The sequence below is a fragment of the Rhineura floridana genome, chromosome 9 (assembly GCF_030035675.1).
Source record: "Rhineura floridana isolate rRhiFlo1 chromosome 9, rRhiFlo1.hap2, whole genome shotgun sequence".
Lineage (NCBI taxonomy): Eukaryota > Metazoa > Chordata > Lepidosauria > Squamata > Rhineuridae > Rhineura > Rhineura floridana.
The window spans coordinates 65,341,570-65,366,317 of NC_084488.1; the positions used below are offsets into that span (position 1 = coordinate 65,341,570).

A 24,748-nucleotide genomic window follows, 5' to 3' on the forward strand; every position below is an offset into this window, starting at 1 on the left:
CTGTTGCAGAAGGGAGTAGTTCCGACCACCTTGAAAGAGGCGGTCATTCAACCGCTCCTGAAAAAGCCCATCCTGGACCCACTGGTTTGTGACAACTACCGCCCCGTTGCAAATACCCCCTTTTTAGCGAAGGTAATTAAGAGGGTTGTGGCACAGCAATTGCAAGTATTCTTGGACAAAACAGATTATCTTGACCCATTCCAGTCTGGGTTCAAGCCTGGTTATGGGACTGAATCTGCCCTGGTCACCCTAATGGATGACCTCTATCAGGAGAAAGATGGGGAAGTGCGACTCCGTTATTCTTAACTGATCGGCAGCTTTTGATACCATTGACCATGGTATCCTTCTGGGCCGACTTGGTGAGATGGGTATCGGAGGAACTATTTTTACACTGGTTCCGATCCTATCTCCAGGGTCAGTGTCAGAGACGAGCATAGGGTGATTGTCATTTGGCCCCCTGGAAGTTGTGCTGTGGGGCCACAGGGTACCATCTTGTCCCGCATGCTGTTTAATATCTATAGAAAACCCTTGGGAGCAGTCATCAGGAGATTTGGGGCAAGGAGTCAGCAGTATGTTGATGATACCCAGCTCTATTTCTCAGTAACATCTGAATCAGGAGAGGCCGTGCAAGCCCTGGACCAGTGCCTGGAATCAGTTGTGGGCTGGATGAAGGCCAGTAAACTGACTCTGAATCCTAGCAAGACAGAGGCGCTGTGGGTTGGTGGTTCCCAAGTTCAGATAATTGGTCAGCTGCCTGTTTGAATGGGGCTGTATTCCCTCTGAAAGAGCAGGTCTGTAGTCTGGGGGATGCTCCTGGATCTATCTTTGTCACTAGAGGCCCAGGTGACGTCCGTGGCTAGGAGTGCCTTTTACCAGCTTTGGCTGGTAAGACAGCTGCAGCCGTTTCTGGACCGGGATAACTACTGTTGTCCATGCACTGGTAATCTCCAGGCTGGATTACTGTAATGCTCTCTGTGTGGGGCTACCCTTTTTTTTTTTTTTACAATAATTTTTATTCAAATTTTCATAAAACATAGAAAACAAAATCATAAAACATTCAAAGACAAAAAACAAAACAAAACAAAAATGATTAAACAAAAAAAAATAAAATGTTGACTTCCCATTTGTCACATATCAAATCAGTTATAGGTCTACAATATATAACAATCCTGTCTCTTAAATCATATTATAAAATCACTTTCCTCCAGTAGTTATCTTAATTAATCATCAAATCTCATAAACATTACTTTATTCTTTCCACAAAAAGTCAAAGAGAGGTTTCAATTCTTTAAGAAATACATCTATCAATTTTTCTCCAAATAAACATGTCAATTAATCCATCTCGTTAATAATTATAATAATCTTATTGTCATAACCATAGTCCAAATAAACATTTCGATTAATCCATCTCATCAGAATCTGTTAGGTCCAATAATTTCAATAGCCATTATTCCATTATCCCTATTAGTTCCATCTTCCATCTTCAATAGTCCTGTTAAGTCCAGTAATTTCAGTGTCCAATCTTCCATTATCAGTATTCCATAATAATCTTGCTGTTGTAGCCATAGTCATATAATAAGAGTCTGATGGGAATTTCCTCTATCCCAAATATTTTCTTGCCATCCATTCTGAATAAGTTGCTGAAATACTGTTGTAAAGTCATATCTGTGTTCTTCTTTTTTACAAAATGCACTGGCTCATCTCTTAAGAGTTTTTCCATTGTCACATGGCTGCAGTTAATTCCATAGATTTTCTCTATATCAAGCTCCATCACATCATTCCAGTCCAGAAGATTATCCAAGCCATTGATAACTTTATCTCTAATATCTTCATTAATTTCTTCAGAGACAACGTTAAATTCCAAACAGTAGATTTTATTTCTAAAATCCATAAACTCCAGATCTTTTTCCAATTCCACATTTGTTCCAATCTCCAGGGCTTGTATCTTCCCTTTATTTTTTCTTTTCTCATCTCTGATCTCATTCTCCTCTCTCACAGGATCCCCTATTTCTTTAAGCTCCTGCGTCATTTTGCTCAGTTCAATTTTCAGCTCCTTACTACCCTGTCGCAGGGTTTGTTTCGTTATCTCAATCTCATCCATTATTTTCTGAAACATAATTACTTCCAGATTCTCAGCCACTTTCTTGATTGCCATTTTTAAAACCACGAAAACAAAGCAAAACAAAAATAAAGAAGAACCACTTCTTATTTCAGCAACAATTGGGTTAATATTCCAGGCTTGACGACATCACAGTATAAACAGAGCAACCTGCCTTATCTCTCTATGTTCAAGAATGCAAAACAAATTTAGTTCCCAGCATCAAAACAGTTAGTGGCGTCGTGAAGAAGCAGATTCGTCAAAATAAAATAGACCAAAAAGAGAATAGTCCCAGACAATATAATATTCCTCGGAATAGAAATCAGGAATAGAAATCCCTCTTCTGTTTATTATCTTTAGAATGCACTTCCAGGACAGCTTTTTGCGACAGAAACAGAGATAAGCTGTTAATTTCGTGAATAACAGAGAAGAGCTATATCTCACCCAGAAGTTGTCCAAAGCCGATCAATCTGACAAATCTCTTTTTGCTGCAACAATTTAAACCAAGTAAAAAAAATAATAGAAAGAAGGGTGCTTGCCTGTTAGTCCGTTCTCTCTTTAAAGAAAAGATAAACGTATCGCTTAAGCAGATAGAGCTTGTTAGGAAGTCCGTCCGGCATTGTTGGCTGGACCTTATCTCATAAATTGATGAAATCCAGTCCTCCCAACAAAAACAGGCTTTGAGGTTGATCTCTACGTCTCTCCCTGCCCGGGAGAAATTTCATCAGTCAAAAAAAAAAATGTTCTGACTGATTTATATCTGAATAAGCTTCTTTTGAGGCGGGAGCCCGTCCCAAAAGCAGGCACAAGCGAAGTCACCCTTCCCGGAAGTCTGTGTGGGGCTACCCTTGAGGTTGGTCTGGAAATTGTAGCTGGTGCAAAATGAAGTGGCGAGACTGCTCACTGGAGCAGAATATCGCCAATATGTCACCACGCTTCTGAATGAATTGCACTGGCTACCTATTAGCTACCGGACTAAGTTCAAGGTGCTAGTTTTGGTGTACAAAGCCCTATACAGCTTGGGACCAGGATACCTGAAAGATCGTCTTACCCCTTATATACCCAGTTTATCACTGCGTTCTGCAGGTGAGGGTCTCCTGCAGATACCATCTTAACAGGAAGTCCGTTCTGCACAACATAGCAAGCGGACCTTTAGTGTAGTGGCATCTCCCCTTTAGAATTCCCTCCCCTTAAATATTAGACAGGAACCATTTCGGTTATCTTTTCAGCACCTACTGAAGATCTTCCTCTTTCTACAAGCCTTTTAAGTAGAGACCTTATCCCAGTCTGCATCTGTGTTGGAATTGCTTTTTAATATATTTTTTAAGCTTTTTAAAAATATATTTTTAAAGCTTTTTTTTAAAAAAAGATGTTTTTGAAGATGTTTTGTTTTAATATGTTTTTAAGGATGTTTTGTTGTAAAGTATTTTAAAGTCTGTTATGATGTTTTAGAGTGTTTTCAGTGCTTCTGTTTGCTGCACTGGGCTCCTATTGGAAAGAAGGGCAGGATATAAATCTAATAAATAAATAAATAAAATAATAAAAATACTTACACACGCAATTTCATTTTTTTAAAAAATCACTGCGGTGTACTACAAATCTGTGTGTACACACACACATATACATACACACACATATACATACACAATATAAAACACATAAAAACTAAAATTCTAGATTACCAGCTAACTGTAACATGCTTTTTTTTTAACTGACTGCAAAACCTAGCAGCATAGAAAAGTTTTCAGCAAATTTTTAAAAATTTATACTGAAGGCGACTGCTGTATCTGGAAGAGTATTACACAAGACTGGGCCAATAAAGCTGAAGGCCTGGTTTTGGTGTTAACATCAGATGAGGCTTACCAACCAAAGACACTTGTACAGATCTCAGTGACTGAGCTAGACTATAAGGATTCAGGTAGTCCCTAAAATATCCTGGGTCAGGGCTTTGTAAATTAATACATAAACCCTGAACCTGGCTTAGTAGCAGATAGCCAAAACAATGTGACACCTCTGTTAAAACATCTGCACTGGTTGCCTATCTGCCTCCATTAGTAGTCTAGCCACCACAGTCTATATCAGCTAGAGCTTCTGGTCCAGACCCACATATAATAATCCAGCCTCGAGAATACCAGTCCATGATCTACAGTTGTCAGGCTATCCCTGTCCAGGAACAGAGGTAGCTGGCAAAGCTGACAAAGCTAGTCGAAGGCACTCCTAGCCACAGAAAACACTTGAGCCTCAAGTGACAAAGATGTATCCAGAACCTTCCCCAACCTATGTACCTGCTCATTCAGAGGAAGTCCAATCCCATCCAGAATGGGTAACTTGTCTATCTCCCAGAAATAAGAACAACCCACCCAAAGAGCCTCTATTTCCCCAGGATTCACACATGGTTTACTGGCCCTCATCCAGTCCACCATTGTGTCCAGACACCAGTCCAAAGCTTGCACAGCCATTCTTGATTCAGATGTACTGAATTCAGATTCAGCATATTGATGGTACCACACACTAAAACTCCTAACTACTGCTCCCAGCAACTTCATACAGTTATTAAATAGCACTGGAGAAAGGATAGCATCCGGCAGAACCCCACTGCACAAGTAGAAGATGACCAAGCAATATTCTCCCGAGTGCTACTCTCTGAACACAGCCTTGAAGGTAAGAATGAAGCCACCTTAAACATGGTGCCTCGAATACCCATCTCAGTCAGTCAGTCCAGGAGGTTGACAGTATCAAAAGCCACTGAGAAATCGAGCAGAAGTAACAGGCTCACACTTTCATCTCTTCCTCGATAAAGGTCATCCATCAAGACAACCAAGGTTGATTCAGATTTCAAACTGGATCTGAATCCAGGATCCACGTAATCAGTCCCATCCAGGAATACCTGTAGTTGCTCCACTACCACCCTTTCCACAACCTTTGCCAATAAAAGCGTGTTGGCAAATGGTCTAGAATTATTACACTCCACTGGGTTCAGAGTGGACTTTTGAGGCATGGATGTGCCACCACCTGTTTAAGGGCAGAAAGCAGCAATCCATCACACAAAGATGTGATGGATCATTCAATCACCCCATTCCAGCTAGCTTTAATAAACCAAGATGGATGAGGATCTAATAGTTTGGGTTGGGTACATCACTGTCAGTATCCTCTCCACATCACAAGGCCACATTAACGAGAATTGATCTCGTAACACTATTCGCCATTTCATTGGGCACTGTGGCTGGCACTGCCATAACAGCAGCTTCTAAATCACTGCAAAGCTGAGCAATTTTATCCTCGAAGTGTTTTGCTGACCAATTACAATTAGACACTGTGTACTCCAAAGGGCCACCACCACTCTGGCTAGGAGTGACCAACCTCTGGACCATGGAGAACAATTTTGCCAGGCAACTCTTTGAGGAAGCAGCTGTTGAGGTTTGCAAACTGCCTTCATGAATTTGCACACTTTAAATGTTTGGATTGATGTAGATGACACTTAAGCTCTATCTCCTTTTAATCAAATACAGGAGACGCAGCAAGCATTTTAAAATCAGTTCCTCGGCATGGTAAAAGACAGGATAAGAAGCCAGCTGGAGTTCAATCTGTTTTAGAGGATCAGGCTTGAAGTTTGAAATTGCTCCTGGGTTCACTATCTTCACTGGAGGCACATGTGGCTTCTGTGGCTACAGGTGCTTTTTGTCTGCTTACGCTGATATATCGACTACCAGCCTATCTGAACTGTAGCCTTGCTACAGTTATCCATGTTTTGGTAACTTTCCAGTTGGATTACTACAATGTGTTGTACGTGAGGTTACCTTTGAAAATGGTACAAAGCTTCTGATGGTCCAAAGCAGGGCAGCAAGATTGCTAGTAGGGACTGGACAACATGATCATATTACATGTCACCGGAACTGATTTAACTGGTTTTACATTGATTTAACTATTTCAGGATTTGCCTGGGGATGTTCAGAATGTTTATCAGCAGCAACCTTTTTCCAACTGCTTACAATAATTAACAACATTTTACTCCTATTAAATTACACAGGATAAAGCAGCAGCATGAAACACAAAATTAAGTAAGAAACATGTACACAAAACTATATTAGCTTTACTCTTGACTCTTGTGGATCCTGAGAAACCACAGGTACATGGATACAAAAAAAAGTCAGTAGTGACAGCTCCCAAGGTAAAATCCCCAAATACAAGCTGAGCCTCAAAGCGATTAGCATAGTATTAGTTGCCATTGGCATCCCGCCTTTTATCCACAGATCTCAGGATGGGTAACAGCAAAATATTTTCATTTATTCAACTTGTAGTTGCTTGTGAAAAGGTCTTCAGGTAAATTACAACTTAATATTTAACATTTTTCATCTAATCCATACATAAGATCATAAAACACTATAAAAGCAAAATTACAATTACTAAACATCAGTGACTGTTCCCCAAAAGCCCAGATATATTTGTCAGAATATGAAAAGCAATCCCAGCTTTTCTCCTGAGTGTCAAATGTTTCATCACTCTGAGAAACCTCTGCAATTAGGTTCATAAACTCCTATCATGAAATGAAACAAGTATCTTACTTTTCTCCTGCACATAAAGATAGCCTTCCATTGAAAACTGATTTGCTCTTTTATGTTCCTGAGGATTTCGCTTGATTTTGTTCATGAGGTCTTCCACTTCTGATCTGGTTCCTTCAAAACGATTTCTTGTCTATAAGAGAAGTTTTCAGAAACTGCTTTTAGGACTGAAAACACTGAACAGAGTATCTCTATAAGAAGAATCCAAGAGTAATTTTTATTGGGAGTGCTGGATCCAGGAGTAACCCCAGATAACATGCCTATTCCTTAAGGGGGAGTGCAACCCCATCCAGAACAGACAACCTGCCCAACCTAGGAACCACCACCCACAGCACCTCTGTCTTATTCATTCTTATTAGGCCTCATCCAGCCCAACACTACATCCATACCTGGATTCAGGCTTGGATTCAAAGAACTGGAGAAGGAAGAAGAAAATCTTTTTAGCTTCATACTGTGAACATGTGTGGAAGCTAGCAGAATATTTCTCTTAGTGCAGTGCCACAATGCATCAGGAATTGTGTTCTTGTATCAGGAACATGCTGAATATGATACAGACTGTAGCATATAGCTCAAATTATTAAAAAGAGTTCTGAGAAAGAGCTTGAGCAAGTCTGGTGCAAACGTTTCTGGATTTGTATTCATACAGTGTTCTTCTGCAAGCTGGAAACGGACCTTCCATGACCAAAAGATGCCTTCCATGGAATGCTACCTTTGGATCCAAGCTATAAAATTTGCCAATATTCTTTTTCCATCTTTATGTTTTGTAGAACTACCAGCAAATGGTTAAAGTACTAAATGGTCATATTCCACAATTTATAAAGCTTGCAGTGTGTACAATTGGTAACAGCTTTACCTACTACTGATCACCACTGAATGAAGACCTTTGTTCCAATACCACTGTAGCCATCTAAATACCATTGTGATAATTCTGGGCTGATTATTAAGTGGACACAGACATTTAGTGCTGGTACAAACAAGACCTTGAACATGTGGAACACACAGTACACATAAGCAGAAGCCCAGTTTATAAGTTCCCATAGAAGATTAAACCTACATTTGCACCTAACATATTCAACAAGTTTACTACAAGCTATCCAATACACAGTACTGCCAAAAGTGCATATTTCATACAGTACTGCATATGTTTGCATGTTTTAAACACAAAAACATAGTGCGTAGATAAGCAATTTTCAGGTATAAAATGTGCAAGTTAAGAGATGAAATTAATTCATTTTTTCACAAGTGGAATAAACAATAGGTGGCAGAAGCATCACACTTGGTTACTGAATAAAAGCTTAACAAGTAATTCAGTCCTCTAGCCTGAAGATGGCGTTAGATCCCCTAAAGTTTCGTTAGACGATCACCTCACTTTTCAGAGGTAACAAAAATGCAGTAGCATGGACAACTTGCAAAGGAACATTTTAACTAAAGATAAATGTAAATGTACTGCCTTCAAGTCGATTCTGACTTATGGAGACCCTATGAATAGGGTTTTCGAGGCTGAGAGGCAATGACTGATCCAAGGTCATCCAGTAAGCTTCGTGGCTATGTAGGGATTCAAACTCTGGTCTCCCAGGTTGTAGTCCAACACCTTAACCACTACACCACACTGGCTCTCTAGCATGGGCAACTTGCATAGGAACATATTTTAACTGAAGATAAAAAGCTTAATTTAAAAGAGCACCTTCACTTACATTCTGGATATTGATCTGCAGAGCCATTTTGTAATGATTAAAATCTTTGGCAAGCTCATAACCCTGATGATAAAAAGTGAACATTCCCTGAAAAAATGACAAGACCTGAAATACAATAAGGTATTTTTTAACCCAAATAGTAAAGACGTAATTTCATCTTAGTTTTCTCTTGCTACGTATTTTAAATTCAATTAAGGCTGCAATCCTAAACACCATTGGGTGCAAACACCAATGAATACAGTCAGGCAAGTAGTTCTGAGGAGAATTCCAAAGGGTTGTACTCAACTAAGTCTTACTCAGAATAGACCCACTGAAATTAATGAACCTAAGTTAGTCATGTCTATTTAACTTCAATGGGTGATATTCAACTTATGTTTTGTTCAGAGTAGACTCAGTGAAATTAATAAACATGACTAAGTTAGATGCATTAATTTAAATGGGTCTACTCTAAGTAAAACTTAGTTGAATACTACCTAAAGGGTCTACTCTGAGTACGACTAGCACTGAATACCACCCATAGGATTGCACTAAAATCTTAAAAATTAATCTCAAAATACATACAGATACTTAATACTCAGAACGCAGAGCATAAATAAGTGTCTGGAATAACGTAAAAACTCAAGAAGGAAGTGTAGAAATGTAGAAGTCATTCTCCTTGGCTTAAGCTGGTTTCTCCAAGTCTTAGGACCCCCACCCCATCAAATAAATATGAGTCACACAGTAGTCACTTCTCTGTGTTAATACCTACACTCCTGGCACCAACCACATAGCTGTGATAATCACATGCACATCACGACAGCCTTTTAAGTAGATACCCTCATCCCAGTCTGCATCAATACTGAAATTGTTTTTATGATGTTTTCATTGTTGATTCGGCCAGATAGGCAACTCAGAAATAAAATTTATTATTATTATTATTATTATTATTGCTTGTTTGCCACCTTGGACACCTTTGGGAAGGACGGGATATAGATGTAATTAATACAACAACAGATAATGCCAAATTAAAGCAGCTCAGACACAGCTGTGATGCACATATAAAAAGGATTTATTGTGTCATATATTTCATTTACCTTATCAGCATGCAAATTGGCTCCTTTTGAGAAGAACGGCAGGTAATAAATAAAATAAATAAATAAGAATTGCACTAAGAAAAGAGATAAACTGATGGAGAGCAAGCACACAGCAATCTCTGTTTAACTCTCAGCTACATGCAGTTATATTTTCTTCCATCCTAACATTTTATTTGGCAGAGATTTTATACTTCAGTACTTACAGGTTCTACAAATTCGAATTTCTTTCGTTCTTGTATCTCTTGTAGTTTACACACATATTCAAGCGATAGCTCATAAAAATGTTTTCGGTTTTGCTCCACTTGATAGTCTGCCTGGATTAAAAAAAAACCACTGTTCAAAACTCACACATCTTATGCAGACTGATGCAGAACCAGGTCACATGTACAGCACAACAATCTAACACAGGTGAGTGTATCTCAGTAAATTGATTTCAATGGGCTTAAGCACACCTAATTACCACCCAAGTATTTCAGATGGCAAAAAAGACAAAATTCTACTCATGGTCCAGGATTCATTCCACACTGCTCATTAGTTTGCTTTGGGTTTGGAGCATTTACTTAAGAAGTGCATGAACAGTAAATGAACAAAACAGATATGTTAACTAATGAGCCAAGGTAAGTGGATAGGAAAATTACCATATTGTTTCTATATTTAAACAATTTGTGATTCCCTCCACCAACAAATACATACTGTAGTACATCAGCAGTATAGTACTAAAGGGGGCACTATTAGCAGAAGAAACTCCAATGTGGATGCAACAGTTCAACTTTATTTCATTAAAACATGAATCACACAACTACTTATAATGGATTAGATTTAACAAAAATCAACTGTTTTAAACACCAGTGTGTTGACTTTAATCAGAAAAGCCTTAAATACATATGAAGCATCAACATGCTCTTGACTGCATTCAATGTGTTTTTGTTATATAAAGTATGTTATACACAGGCAGGCTGAATTTCCAGCTACTTTTTTTTCTTTTAAGGAAAAAATAAATGACTACCAATTTAGTTTCAAAAGTCAGTATTGCTAAAATTAAATTTATTTACTTATGTATTTATTATTTAAAATATTTCTATCTTGCCCTTCTACTCTAAAATGGGGCAATCATGGTGGCTCACAATAAAATCACACAGTAAAAACACAAAAAACATTACAATAGATAAAATACAGATAAGAAATCTAGGGGAGTGATATTAAAAGGGGACTAAAGAGGTAAAACTAAAAAAGGGGGAGGAATAAAATCAGTTTCAGGCTCAGCCTTCAGTCTCTCCCAAAGGCTCTCTCGGAACAGGATGGTTTTCAAAAGTCCCAGAACGTCATTAGGGAGGAACCAGAGCTGGTTTCTTGGGCTAGGGTATTCCAGAGATTGAGGGCCATAGCTCAAAAGGCTCTCTCCCACATGCTTGCCTGTCTGGCATCTTTCATTCCAGGCACACAGAGGAAACCAGAGCCAGCTGAACTTACATCACGGACAGGTATATATGGGCATAAGCAGTCCCTCAGGTACATTGGTCCAAGGCCATTCAGGGCTTTAAAGGTCAAAACCAGCACTTTGAATTGGGCCCAGAAACAAATTGAAAGCCAGTGGAGTGGACAAAGCACTGAGATATGTTCCCCACGCTGCGATCCAGTTAACTTTCTGGCTGCCGCATTTTGAACCAACTGCAATTTCCAAACCGTTTTCAAAAGCAGACCCACATAGAGTGTGTTATAGTAATCAAACCTCAATGCCACCAATGCATGTGCCACTGCAGCCAAGTCAACCATGTCCAGAAATGGGCACAACTGGTAGACTAGTTTGAGTTGGCCAAGAGCCCTCCTGGCTACTGCAGCCACCTGATACTCAAGCAGCAGGTCAGGATCCAGGAGTACTCCCAAACTGTGAATCTGCTTCTTCAAAGGGAGTGTGACCCCCCCAGAACAGGTTGCAGCTCTATCCCTGGCACAGTTTTCCCCTTGACCAGTAACGCTTCCATCTTGTCTGGATTAGGTTTCAGTTAATCCACATCCAGCCCTTCACAGCCTCCTAGCACCACAATCAGATGGTAGGGAGAGAGAGAGTTGTGTGTCAACAGCATATTGATGATATTGTACTCCAAATCTCTGGATGATCTCTCCAAGCGGTTTCATATAGATGTTAAAGAGCATGGGAGACAGAATGAAACCCTGCAGGACCCCACAGGCCAGCAGCCAGGGGGTCAAGCAGTAGTCCCAGAGTATGACTTTCTGGGACCTGTCCGCAAGGTAGGACCAGATCCACCGTAAAATGGTGCCTTCCAAACCCATCCCAGCTAGATGGCCCAGAAGGATACCATGGCTGATGGCATCAAAAGCTGCTGAGGGGTCCAGCAGCACCAACAAGGATACACTCCCCCTGTCTGAAGCCCGGCACTGGTCATCAAGCAGGGCGACCAAGGCAGTCTCTGTCCCGTGACCAGGCCTGAAGCCTGATTGGAAAGGATCTAGATAATCCAATTCCTCTAAGAAAACTTGGAGCACAGCCACTACCTTCTCAATCACCTTGCCCCAGAAGGAGAGATTACAGACTGGGTGGAAGTTGCTGAGATACAGAGGGTCTAACAAAGGCTTCTTTAACAAAGGTCTTATCACTGATTCCTTCAACTATGTCAGCACAGAACCTTTCCATAGGAAAGTATTGATTAAATATTCCAACAGGCAGCCACTCCCACTCCAGTAGATTTAATTAACCAGGATGGGAAAGGGTCAAGACAGCAAGCAGCAGCCCTCATTTCTCCCAGAGACCTGTCTACATCCTCAGGCTTTACAAGCTAAAAAGTATCCATAGAGAAATGACTAGAGAAAGTCTTGGGGATATCTGGCACAACTGTAATTAATGAGGAGATCAAGTCAGGCCAAATGCAAGTGGTTTTATCTGCAAAGTGCCTTGCATATTTACACTTTTTATTATTATTATTATTATTATTTATTAAATTTATATACCGCCCGACTAGCAATAGCTCTCTGGGCGGTGAACATAAAACAGCATAAAAATACAATAAATAACAAAACAATACTAAAATACAAGCAACAATCCAACACAATAAACATTTTTAAAATTAAATCAGTGTAACTTAAAATGCTTCAGAGAATAGGAAGGTTTTGACCTGGCGCCGGAAGGAGAGCAGAGTCGGCGCCAGGCGTACTTCCTCAGGGAGACTGTTCCATAGTTCGGGGGCCACCACTGAGAAGGCCCTAGATCTTGTCATCACCCTCCAGGCCTCCCTGTGAGTTGGAACCCGGAGGAGGGCCTTCGTAGCAGAACGTAGTGCACGGGCCGGTTCATATCGGAAGAGGCGTTCCGCAAGGTATCGTGGTCCCGCACCGTATAAGGCTATATAGGTTAATACCAACACTTTGAATCTAGCCCGGAAACATATTGGCAACCAGTGCAAGCTGGCCAGAACAGGTGTTATATGCTCGGACCGCTTGGTCCTTGTCAGCAATCTGGCCGCCGCATTTTGCACTAGTTGTAGCTTCCGAACTGTCTTCAAAGGTAGCCCTACGTAAAGCGCATTACAGTAATCCAAACGTGAGGTTACCAGAGCATGTACCACTGATGTAAGGTCCTCTTTACTCAAATAGGGACGTAGCTGGGCTACCAACCGAAGTTGGTAAAACGCATTCCTAACCACCGAGGCTACTTGAGCCTCAAGTGAGAGGGAAGAGTCTAAAAAGACTCCCAGACTACGAACCCGGTCCTTTAGGGGGAGTGTAACCCCGTCCAGGACAGGGTATATATCCACCATCCGATCAGAGAACCCGCCCACCAACAGCATCTCAGTCTTGTCTGGATTGAGCTTCAGTTTGTTAACTCTCATCCAGTCCATTGTCGAGGCCAGGCAACGGTTCAGCAAATCGACAGCCTCACCTGAAGAAGATGAAAAGGAGAAGTAGAGCTGCGTGTCATCAGCATACTGATGACAACGCACTCCAAAACTCCTGATGACCTCTCCCAACGGCTTCATGTAGATATTAAAAAGCAGGGGGGACAAAACTGACCCCTGCGGGACCCCATATTGGAGAGCCCGCGGTGTCGAGCAATGTTCCCCAAGCACTACCTTCTGGAGACGACCCGCCAAGTAGGAGCGGAACCACTGCCAAGCAGTACCTCCAACTCCCAACTCCGCGAGCCTCTCCAGAAGGATACCATGGTCGATGGTATCAAAAGCCGCTGAGAGATCAAGGAGAATCAACAGAGTTACACTCCCTCTGTCTTTTTCCCGACATAGGTCATCGTACAGGGCGACCAAGGCTGTCTCAGTGCCAAAACCAGGCCTAAAACCCGATTGAAATGGATCTAGATAATCAGTTTCATCCAATAGCGCCTGGAGCTGGCCAGCAACCACCCGTTCCAAGACCTTGCCCAGGAATGGAACATTCGCCACTGACCTGTAGCTGTTAAAATTGTCTGGGTCCAAGGAAGGCTTTTTCAGGAGTGGTCTCACCACTGCCTCTTTCAGACAGCCCGGGACCACTCCCTCTCGTAAAGAGGCATTTATCACTTCCTTGGCCCAGCTACCTGTTCCATTCCTACTAGTTTTTATCAGCCAGGAGGGGCAAGGATCCAGTACCGAAGTGGTTGCACGTACCTGTCCAAGCACCTTGTCCACGTCCTCGAGTTGAACCAACTTTTTCACTTAAGAGGGCAAACATCTTTGACAAGATAAACCGCCCAGAGAGCTTCGACTATGGGGCGGTATATAAATGTAATAAATTAATTAAAATAAAATAAATAAGGTAATACAGAAGCTACCTCCAATTGCTGAGTTTCTTTCTTCTTAGTAGACATATTTAAATGCTTCTCTAGTAAACTGTAGTTTTTTTCTGTTTCTTTATCAAACCGCTTCTTTTCTTCCTGTAATTACAATTTTAAAATTGCAAGAAATTTAAATGGTGAAACACACATTTGCTTTTATTATGTAATCTAATCACATTATTTTAAGCGAAACTATTTAATTATTTTTGTAACTTATTCATTGAGGAGAACCCCAAGTAGGATTTCATGTCACAAATTGTAGCTACATTTACAAATATGCTTATAAGTGAAGGTGTGTATGATTACATATGATTCACATTTGCACAGGTACATATACGTTTTGGCTTTCAATATGAAAAACTTGTGCAATTTTTACCATACCTGTTTTGCTTATATAAAATTCACTAACAGGCAAAAAATCTTGCGGTTTAAGAACGTACCTATAGCCAACAGATATTTCTATCAAACTTTAAAAAGGAGGAAAATGCTCAGAGGCACGTTACCAAATTTTTCCAAGCTACACAGGAAGTGGATAGGACTGTGCAAGACCAACCCAAATTGTATTGGCATTTTGACAAATTTGTAGGGCAGTACAATATCTGAGAGACGAGGTCAAGTCTCCTGCTCACCTGGTGCATTCACTATAGCTGCCCAATTTCCCTGCTTTTTAAAGTTTGATAAAAATATGTTGGCTATAGGTACTTTTTTAAACTGCAAGGGTTTTTTTTGCCTATTAATGAATTTCTCTGCTTTTTAATCTGGGAAGAAAGAAATGGGATCCTGTGCAAGTTTGCTGAGAATGGATTGATCGTTTGCATTCTTATTGAGTTCAGTGGGATTTACTCCACTGCCATCATGCTTAAAATGTGAAACTGACCACAGGGGATGGAAGAGGAGGAGGGGTAGGGGAGCAGGCAGGAGGAGGGCAGGTTTGATCATTTGCATGTTTATTAAATTCAGTGGGATTTACTCCCGTGTAATCATGCTTAGGATAGGTAAAACTGACCATGGGGAGGGAGGCCTGGAGTGTGCAGGGGAGGAGGAAAAAGGAAAAGGGGAAGGGAGGAAGAAGAGAGAGGAGGAAGGAACAGGAAATGGGAAGAAAAGGAAAGGCAGGTCTGATCATTTGAATGCTTACTGAGTTCAGTGGGATTTACTCCCGTGTAATCATGGCTTGTTATTTGCCTTCAAGTCGATTACGACTTATGGTGACCCTATGAATCAGTGACCTCCAAGAGCATCTGTCATGAACCACCCTGTTCAGATCTTTTAAGTTCAGGTCTGTGACTTCCTTTACAGAATCAATCCATCTCTTGTTTGGCCTTCCTCTTTTTATACTTTCTTCTGTTTTTCCTAGAATTATTGTCTTTTCTAGTGAATCATGTCTTCTCATGATGTGTCAAAGTATGATAACCTCAGTTTCATAATTTTAGCTTCTAGTGACAGTTCTGCTTTAATTTGTTCTAACACCCAATTATTTGTCTTTTTCATAGCCCATGGTATGCACAAAGCTCTCCTCCTACACCACATTTCAAATGAGTTGATTTTCTCTTGTTCGCTTTTTTCACTGTCCAACTTTCACATCCATACATAGAGATCAGGAATACCATGGTCTGAATGATCCTGTCTTTAGTGTTCAGTGAGGACCTTTTTTAGTTTTCTCATAGCTGACCTCTCCAGTCCTAGCTCTCTTCTGATTTCTTGGCTATTGTCTCCATTTTGGGTAATGATTGTGCCAAGGTATTTGACAAGTTTAATGTCCAAAGGAGGAGATTGGAAGGGGAGGGGGAAGGAGGGGATTAGAAGAGGAGGGGAGAGGGGTGAAGGAAGGGGGAGGGAAGTGGCAAAGGGAGGGATGGGAGGGAGGAGGAGGGGAGGGCAGGTTTGATCATTTGCATGCTTATTGAGTTCAATGGGATTTACTCAGGACAATCATGCTTACGAAGGATAGGTAAAACTGACCATGAGGAAGGGAAGGGGAAGGAGGAAGAGGGGGAAGGAGGGAATTGGAAAGGGAGGGGGAAGGGAAAGGGAGGGGGAATGGGAAGGGAGGGGGAAGGAGGGGCAAGAGGGAGGGGATAGGAGGGAGGAGAAGGGGAGGGCAGGTTTGATCATTTGCATGCTCTTTGAATGCAGTGGGATTTACTCCTGTGCAATCATGCTTAGGATAGGTGAAACTGACCTGGGGGAGGGGCAGAGAGGGGAGGAGCGGCTGACTATTAAACTACTCTGGCCACTGGAGCTCTTTCAGGGGAATAGGACATTCCTCTCAGCACCCTTCACAAACTGCACTGCCCAGGATTCTTTGGGGAAAGCCATGACTGTCTCAAGTGAAATAAAGGTCTGATTAGGCAAGCCCAGCAGCTGTGAGTCTGGCTTTTAGAACACTGACAGTTGGTTCTTACTGAGCATACCTGATGTTATAATATACTTCAATGATAAATTTCTTAAATTAATTAAAAATAATCTAGGCAGATGAAGGTCAGAGTATGGGGCAAGGTCAGTAATAGGATTATAGGTACTCTGTGAACATGGCTGATTTTTAATGAATTTCAACAGTTTATGAGGACTCTGACAGAAAAAAAGTCCAAAAGGACTGTTTTTTCTCTCTCTCTTTTTACACTTTGAACTCTTGATTGTCTCTGACTCTTTTGTGTATCACCATGAAAATTTAGAGGGTCATTAAGCAAGCGTTTGAATTCAGGACTAAAAGTTTTGTAAGGTTTTGTTTTGAAATGAGCCTATTATTATTATTACTATTATTAAATTTTATTTATACCCCGCCTTTTGGCCAAAGGCTCTCAAGGCGGCTTACAAAGAAAAACAGACACAGGTATACAATAAAAATACAATAAAAGCAATACAATTTACAAAAATTAAATTAAATAACAAATAACATTATAATAACAAATAGAATTAAATAACAAATAACATTATCATTATCAGCACCGCCAAGAAAGAGGAGGTGGTGTTAGCGGGGGTGGCAGCTCCCGAGAGGCAGAAGGGCGATAGGCATTTGTTACAGTCTCAACTTGTCTCAGTTTGTTTGCTGTCTCAACGTTGTCTTCCTCTCCATATTCTCGGGCTCGCTTATGGGAAGCATCAGAATGACATGGGGGTATTTTCAATTTAACATTTAATTGTGGCTGTATAATATGAAAAGCAAACAAAATCACCCCAAAAAACTGTAATATTACTAAACTAATCCTTGTCTTCTTAAGTGCCATACTATCATTTATTGATTTATAAACCAAAAATGTGAAATTCTCTTCTCAAATCCTAAAAATACAAGGTAAGAATATTTTTATTTAAGGTTTTTTTTAAAAAAAAACAAGGTCCTTCATCAATTAAGATCCCAGGGCAGTTTACAATATATCAATTAAAAATAAAATATTTAATAAAATAATAATTAAAACCACCATAGCAATCAGTAAGCAGATTTCATCAGTTACAGTTAAACTTAATCAAATCAATTTTCCTCAAACGTTTGGGTGAGAAGGTGTATCTTCAAGTAGCACTAGAAACTCCGCAATGACAGCACCACACACACCTTCAAAGGGAGGGAATTCCATAAACAGAGTGCCATCACAAAGAAGATTCTATTCCATGTCACTCTCCAGTGACATACACCCATCAGCAGAACAATGAGAAGGGCCTGCCCTGCACATGTCAGAATCAGGACAGGCTGATACATGATGCAATTTATGCTTATTATGTTCTAGGGCTGTCACTTGATAAAAGAAAACTATATGAGTTTAAATTAATTAGATTAGTGAGTTAAAATTGCATTGCATATCAGACAGCCACCTTCTCTATTGCCTTTTTGGTGCTGCTAAAGATGTCCCTCTTTCAACAAGCCTTCTAAAATGTTTATCCCAGTTGATATATGTCATGGATTTCAAGTATTTTGTGCATATAGTGTTGCTATTTTAAACTGGTTTTATATTGTAAAATTGTTTTTATATATGCATTTTTTCAACTGTTTTTTATATCTGTAGCTGTTTTATTATATTGTAAGTCACTTCAGGATGCCTCATGAGAAGCAATTTATAAATGAAATTAATAATAATGCTTCTAAGGAAGGTGCATTCCCCTCACATATTTGTAAGAATTTACATTAATTTTTTTTTAAAAAAATCTGCTGCTTTAGAGCACAGTATTTCCACTGGGCCACGGGAATTGTATGCAGCGGACACCTGGCTGAGTTGGCAGGCTCCTGGAGCTGCCGGGCTCTGTCAGGAGAAGCCCCCCGCCACCAGAGCTCTGCCAGGCACGGCCAGCCCAGCAGACAAAGAGAAGGTAGAAACTCCAAACTCGGAGTGTTCTGGGGGTGTGGTGGGTGAGCAGCTTGGGGGGGGGATTTACACAATTTCCAAGTCCCCCTCAGACAGCTCCCCCAAGTCCCGATCCCCATGATAATTCCATTGGCTCACAGGCCAGGCCAGTAAAAAAATTACAATGGTAGCCTATGGGAACCATTTACTCCCCAGTAGGCCTATTCATCGGAGCTGGCTCTTCCTGTCTAGCTCCCAAAAGAGCTGGCATTCAGTTGGGCCAGTGGCTTCCAAGCAGCAAGTGGATGCCATGAACCATTCTGCCAACTCTTCCCCACCACCACCACCAGCTTGCCATCATTTGGACTACTTTGTTATTTAACTAGGGGCACTTTTTTGAATCATATTCTTGCACTGAAATCCTATGCATGTTTACTGAAACATAAATCCCATTTTGTTCAATAGGGTTACTTCCTAGTAAGTGTGTTCAGGACTGTATCCTCAATTGATTAATGAGCTAAATGTTGCTTATTAATGTTCTCTTTTTCAGTTAAGCGAATCCAGAACAGGAGCATGGGATCAACCAAGAGGAATGTGTGCAATATCCATCCTGATATCTGCAAATCCCAGTGCTGAAAATTAATGTTGGGAGACTCAAGATGGTCTTCAGTTCTTTATTGTTTTGGTATATTTTTGCCCTTTTTATGAGTTAAGCCTGCAAAAGAATATAAAAAGAAAACTCCCCAATCTGTTCAAAGTTAAATATTCTCTGATTTTGCCCACAAAAACAGACTCAATAAAAAATGAAACTACAAAGGCAAAAGTTAACAAACCTTTACAGCTCCAAGTTGCTCTTTTCTGAATCTTTCCAGAGGTTTGATCAGAGTTTCAGTAACACTAAGGGCCTTCCAAAAAGAAGAAGAAATTAGTTTCACAAACTTACACTGTGTACTTACAAATATTTTCACATGTATAATTCTTGTACTGTGTAATTTTCCAAATTAAATGGCTATTATTTCGAAGCCCAAGTCAAGCTCTCTCTCAGGCCAACAGCTACTTTGCACCAACATTAGAAAAAAAATCTAGATAATCCATGTACATTTGTTTATCTATCATAAATATTTTGTTAATGGGCACAAATCTTGCCACAGAACACCTCTCACACCAAGAAGGTGATTATGGATACTGGTGCATGCAGGTGAGTGCATGGACTAGGATCACATGTACAACCAGGCCTCTTTTTTTTCAGTAATAAACCAGTAAAATATTGTTTTTAAACTTGGGAGAGTTTGAAAGATAGCTTGCATTTTAGCAAGGGATGGTTGCTTTTCTTTTTCAGTAGAAAAAGAAGAATGAATTCAGGATACACATGTACAAACCCTTTTGCACATTAGGCAGCCATGGAACAGATATTTATAAAATTATTTCTATACCACCGTATTAAAAAAAGATCAGGGCAGTTTACCATGTTAAAACAAAGCATCATTTAAAAATAAGAACACAACTAATCATTAAGGTAACTGGCAAAAAAGTAGAAATTAATCCACTGCAAAGGCCTGTCGGTATAAAAAAGCCTTCAAGAGACACCCAAGAATCCAAAGCGAAGATGCTCGCCAAATCTCCTGCTGGAAGTGTTCTACAGCATGGGACCCACAACACTAAATGCCTGACTTCTAACCAAGGCCTGTTTGGCCTCTCTAATGTAAGGGACAACTAATAGTGCTCCTCTGGATTATTTCAGTGATTGAGCTGGGATATAAAGGTCTTATATCTTTGACCCAAGCTGTTCAGGTTTTGTATATCAACACAAGTACTTTGAATCTGGCCTGGCAGCATATGGGCAGCCAGCACAGATGTTTTAGCAAGGGTGTCACATGCTGTTGGTGATCTGCTTCTACAGCTTCTGGACCAGACTCAAGGGCAACTTCACATAGTACAATAATCCAGTCTTAATGGAAACTAAAAGCTAACAATGACCAAAAATTAGAAAACATGCGCTATTGATCTCTTTGAATAGTGTTGGCACTGCCTCTCTCAAAGGATAGTTCATTCTGTCAACAAAATATAGTGCATTCAGTGCAGAGAAAATGTGATATCCTTGCAACAGAGATGCTTACTTGAAGATTCCTAGATCCCCAGGGATAGCCAATACAGACCACAACATCCAGAGGGCACTACAACTCCTGTCATCTTTGATCATTGGCTATGCTGGCTGGGTTTTAACATATTAGATACAAAACAATCAATTGTCATATTAGATAACTGTATGGCATCATCATTCCATTACTTTTATAGACTTAAAACATAATCCCCTAGGAACTTCCTACCTGCAAACAACATGCTAATAGATGGGAACAGTGCAAATACTTGATTGCAATACCAAAAAATTCCTATGAAACCGAACAAAGTCACAACTACTGAACACAAATGAGAAAAAAAAACTTTAAGCACAACTTTCTTTTATGGTCACTGGTGAATCTGTATGCTCTTCTCCATACCTATATAAAACAAAGGAATATTAACTTCTGCATTACAATTAGAGATGTAACATTTCCAGAAATTTTGAAGCCATGGGAAAAAAATGTGTTTTTTCAGAAAAAACGGATATTTGGGGGGAAATTAAAAAAATGCAATATTAGCACTTTTTATAAATTGAAAGTTACTTTGTTACTTCAGGAACATCAAATGTAATTATGTACAAGTTGGTTTGGCATAGAATTATCACATTTGGTAGATTAAAAGTACATTTTATTCAAACAATTATTACAAATTGAATTTGCTTTTTTAATTTTTTTAATTTTTTTGTAACAAATGGATCTACAAGATCCTGAACTGTAGGAACCTCTTTCATTTTGCCAGTTTATGAGCAGGCACAAAACAATTTTAAAAAACCCAAAGAAACCATGAACAAAGAAAATTATTTTTGTCTCTGCTAGTCCTCCAGTGTCAAGCAGATATAAAGCATCCATTCCCATAAAAAGAACTGCAAAAAAGTGGGGGACCAAGATTCAATGAAACATTTTATTCATCATCCTAAAATAAAACATTCCATAATCCATTTTTTCTTCATTTTTTTCAATTTTTCCAATTTTTCAGGAAAAAACAAAAAAGGCTTCGTGAAAAAACTGGGAGGAAAGTTTTTTTCTGAATTTTTCTGTTTTTTTTCTGGGCCTTCACATCTCTAATTACAGTACAGTCAGAAAATTATGGCTGTGAAATTTCAAAATCTGTAAGAACTAGGAAGATGATGACTCTATGCATATCATTCAAGAGTGAACAAAAAGACTAAACTTACTTTCAAATAGTACAGCAGAAGGAGAATATGGATTTTTATGCCTAAATTATTAGCACCTTCAGTATTTGTCTATATACTGCTCTGGGTTCATTTCAAAACAGACATTATGAACACAATCAGTTTCTATTCTAATAGCATTTTTTGAACTGTCTCCCACGACTTACATACTACTCTGAGTTCCAGTCTGAAAGAACATTTTGCACTCATTGGCAAAGGAACAGCTGACCTTTAGTTGGTTAGTACATTTTTTCTTTTTTAAAAAAAGGGAAAATATGCAAGCAAGCATTTATGTATGATTTATCGTAGCATAAAAAATTAAGCTTCTCAAATGCTGAACAAATTATTTACTTATTTAGTATTTTGGAATACACAGAGCTATAGTAACTCACACATAGGTAAAAACAATTTTTAGAGTGGAACTGCAAGTCTACTTGGTTTAATTTTCCATTTTGTTATTGTCAAAACACACCTCAGGTGTTTTCAAGTGTTTCATCAAAATTTAATCTATTTTTCCGTTCACATCCTCAGTTAAGACAGAGCTGTGCAAAAGCTCCCACAGGCTGATCATTAAAGTTCCAGGGAACGGTGCAGCCCCCACCCCCGTCCAACATAGCTTACAGGGAACAGCACAGATAAGCTCCTTGGTGGAAGGGGGCTGTGCAATCTGAGTTTGTCTGATCAAACGCAGAGAAGCTCCCTCAATCTGACTGAGCTAAAGCTTAGGTAAATGTCTTTATGTTATTTCTTTATGTTATTGGCTTCCCACCGACCAATGTGACTGTAGCCACAAAAGCTGAAGGAAGGATTTCCCCCTAACTCCTGATGAAATAAAACTATAAAAGGAGCCTTTAAAGAAAGAAGTCAGGCTTTGGTGGCTTTTACAAAGTTCTGTCTAAATTATGATTCGTGTTCATGTCCCAAAAAAACATTTTTGAGATTTGTGCAATTTGCTCAACTGCTCAAGGAAAAGCTTCTTACTCAAACATGCACATTTTGCCATGAAAATGTGGTTCAGCATTAGAATATGTATGAACTAGGAAGTGTAAATAAGTTCTGAAATAAACAAAAAGCATGGATAAGGGTATAAATCAAGCCTATTGTTCCACTTTTACATACAATGTTGCTGCAACTGGACATAATGCTAAACCAGAGCTTAGAGTTAACATGAACCCCAGCAACCTTTGGCTTGCATACTTACCCCTCCAGTGCATCCTCAAAAACAAGCTCAGATCCATTTTAGATTAGACCCAGTTTAGTGTCATTAATCCTACCTACAGTTAATTGAAACTAGCCAGCTTCAAATCATGGCTGATCTGGAAGATTAACCACAGTTGTTGAGGTTCTGAGAACACAAAAAGCTGTGGTTAATCTAAAATGGAAGCCAAAAGTTTCCAAACTCATCCTCATAGCCACACCAAAGGAGAAGAACATGCAAGTCCAATGCTTTTTCATAACACTAATCCAGAGGCAAGCAACACAGTACGCTCCAGATGTTGAGGTCTCCCAACTTCCATCAACCTCAGACAGCATGGTCTATGGTAAGAGATGACAGTTGTGATCCACAACATCTGGAGAGCACCATGTTTCCTACCCTTGCACTAAGCCATGGTTCAGTGATACATCTGAATGAAGCCTATAAGGAAGTACAAGTACATGGGTGTAAGAGAATGCAGATCCCAACAGGTAAAGCATTTACAATTTTCATAGCTGTTTAGATCACATACATTCAGTTTTAAACAAACTATTATCTTCTAGCCCAATGTACAATATTAAATTATTGGCCATTCTTTAACTGTTAGACAAACATTACAAAACAAGAAGAGTGATGTAACTGAGTGTATTATATAATGAAAGACAATATTCTTTTAAGGTCGCGGCACCTATACTTTGGAACTCTCTGCCTATTTACATAAGCCAGGTGCTTTCACTGTACTCTTTTTGGTGCCTGCTTAAGACATTTTTGTGTACATAAGCCTATCCAGACATGTAGAAATTTCACATGTGTTTTAATCTTTTGGCTTACTGTTGATTTTAATTATGTTAATTAAACAGTTAAAATACCTGTTTTAATTGACTTTTATTGATAACTAATGCTTTATTCTTTTTTAAACTGCTTGTAGGTTTTATTATAATCAATTGGTATATAAATTTCGTTAAATATTCTAAAGTATTTTCTTAGCTACAATAAAACTTATGTGCCTTCAAGTCGATTATGACTTATGGCGACCCTATGAATCAGCGACCTCCAAGAGCATCTGTCATGAGCCACCGTGTTCAGATCTTGTAAGTTCAGGTCTGTGGCTTCCTTTATAGAATCAATCCATCTCTTGTTTGGCCTTTCTCTTTTTCTACTTCCTTCTGTTTTTCCCAGCACTATTGTCTTTTCTAGTGAATTATGTCTTCTCATTATGTGTCCAAAGTATGAAGAAAAGGTTTTTCCAAATTATGACTGTTACTTAAAATGACCGCATTACTTTAAGGAAATCAAACACTTTTGTAATGCCTAACCAGCTGGACTTGACTTTCTGGATTCCTCTCAAGATAACCAAGGCAGATTTTTTAAAAAATCATTTTGACCATAGATACACCAAGTAGCATATACAATGTTTTAATGCTTTGTTTTATTGCAATATTTAATTTTTATAAGCCATTCTAAAAACTAGTTGAAGGATGAGCTATAAATAAAAAACAAACTAATATTTTATTGTTGTTAGCTGGCATGACAGGATATACATTTAGCAAATAAAGTAATAATCATCTGTTGAAGAATCCTAAAAGCAAATTTTCTTAGCATACTTTTATGCAGCTATATTCTAAAAGAGTAAGACACATCTGCAACATGTACTTCAAGCTTTCAAAACATTTTGGCAACAATAATTTTAAGACAAGTTCACACCACAAGAGCAGGTGCTTACAGACCACTGTATGCACAAAACATTATACCAAAAGGAATTTCTGTAAACAGCTACATT

At 39.4% G+C, this 24,748-nt stretch overlaps 1 protein-coding gene across 3 annotated transcripts in view; it reads right to left on the reverse strand.

Annotated features, from left to right (window-relative positions):
* The window catches only part of ARHGAP10 (Rho GTPase activating protein 10), a 199,236-nt gene that overhangs the window by 122,933 nt on the left and 51,555 nt on the right, over positions 1-24,748 (reverse strand). For all 3 annotated transcript variants that reach the window (XM_061584721.1, XM_061584720.1, XM_061584719.1), the window contains 5 exons: positions 19,315-19,386; positions 14,205-14,306; positions 9,628-9,738; positions 8,352-8,456; positions 6,661-6,790 (listed from right to left, as the gene is read on the reverse strand). In XM_061584721.1, the coding sequence (XP_061440705.1) occupies positions 6,661-6,790; positions 8,352-8,456; positions 9,628-9,738; positions 14,205-14,306; positions 19,315-19,386 (520 nt within the window). The remainder of the gene's footprint in view (positions 1-6,660; positions 6,791-8,351; positions 8,457-9,627; positions 9,739-14,204; positions 14,307-19,314; positions 19,387-24,748) is intronic.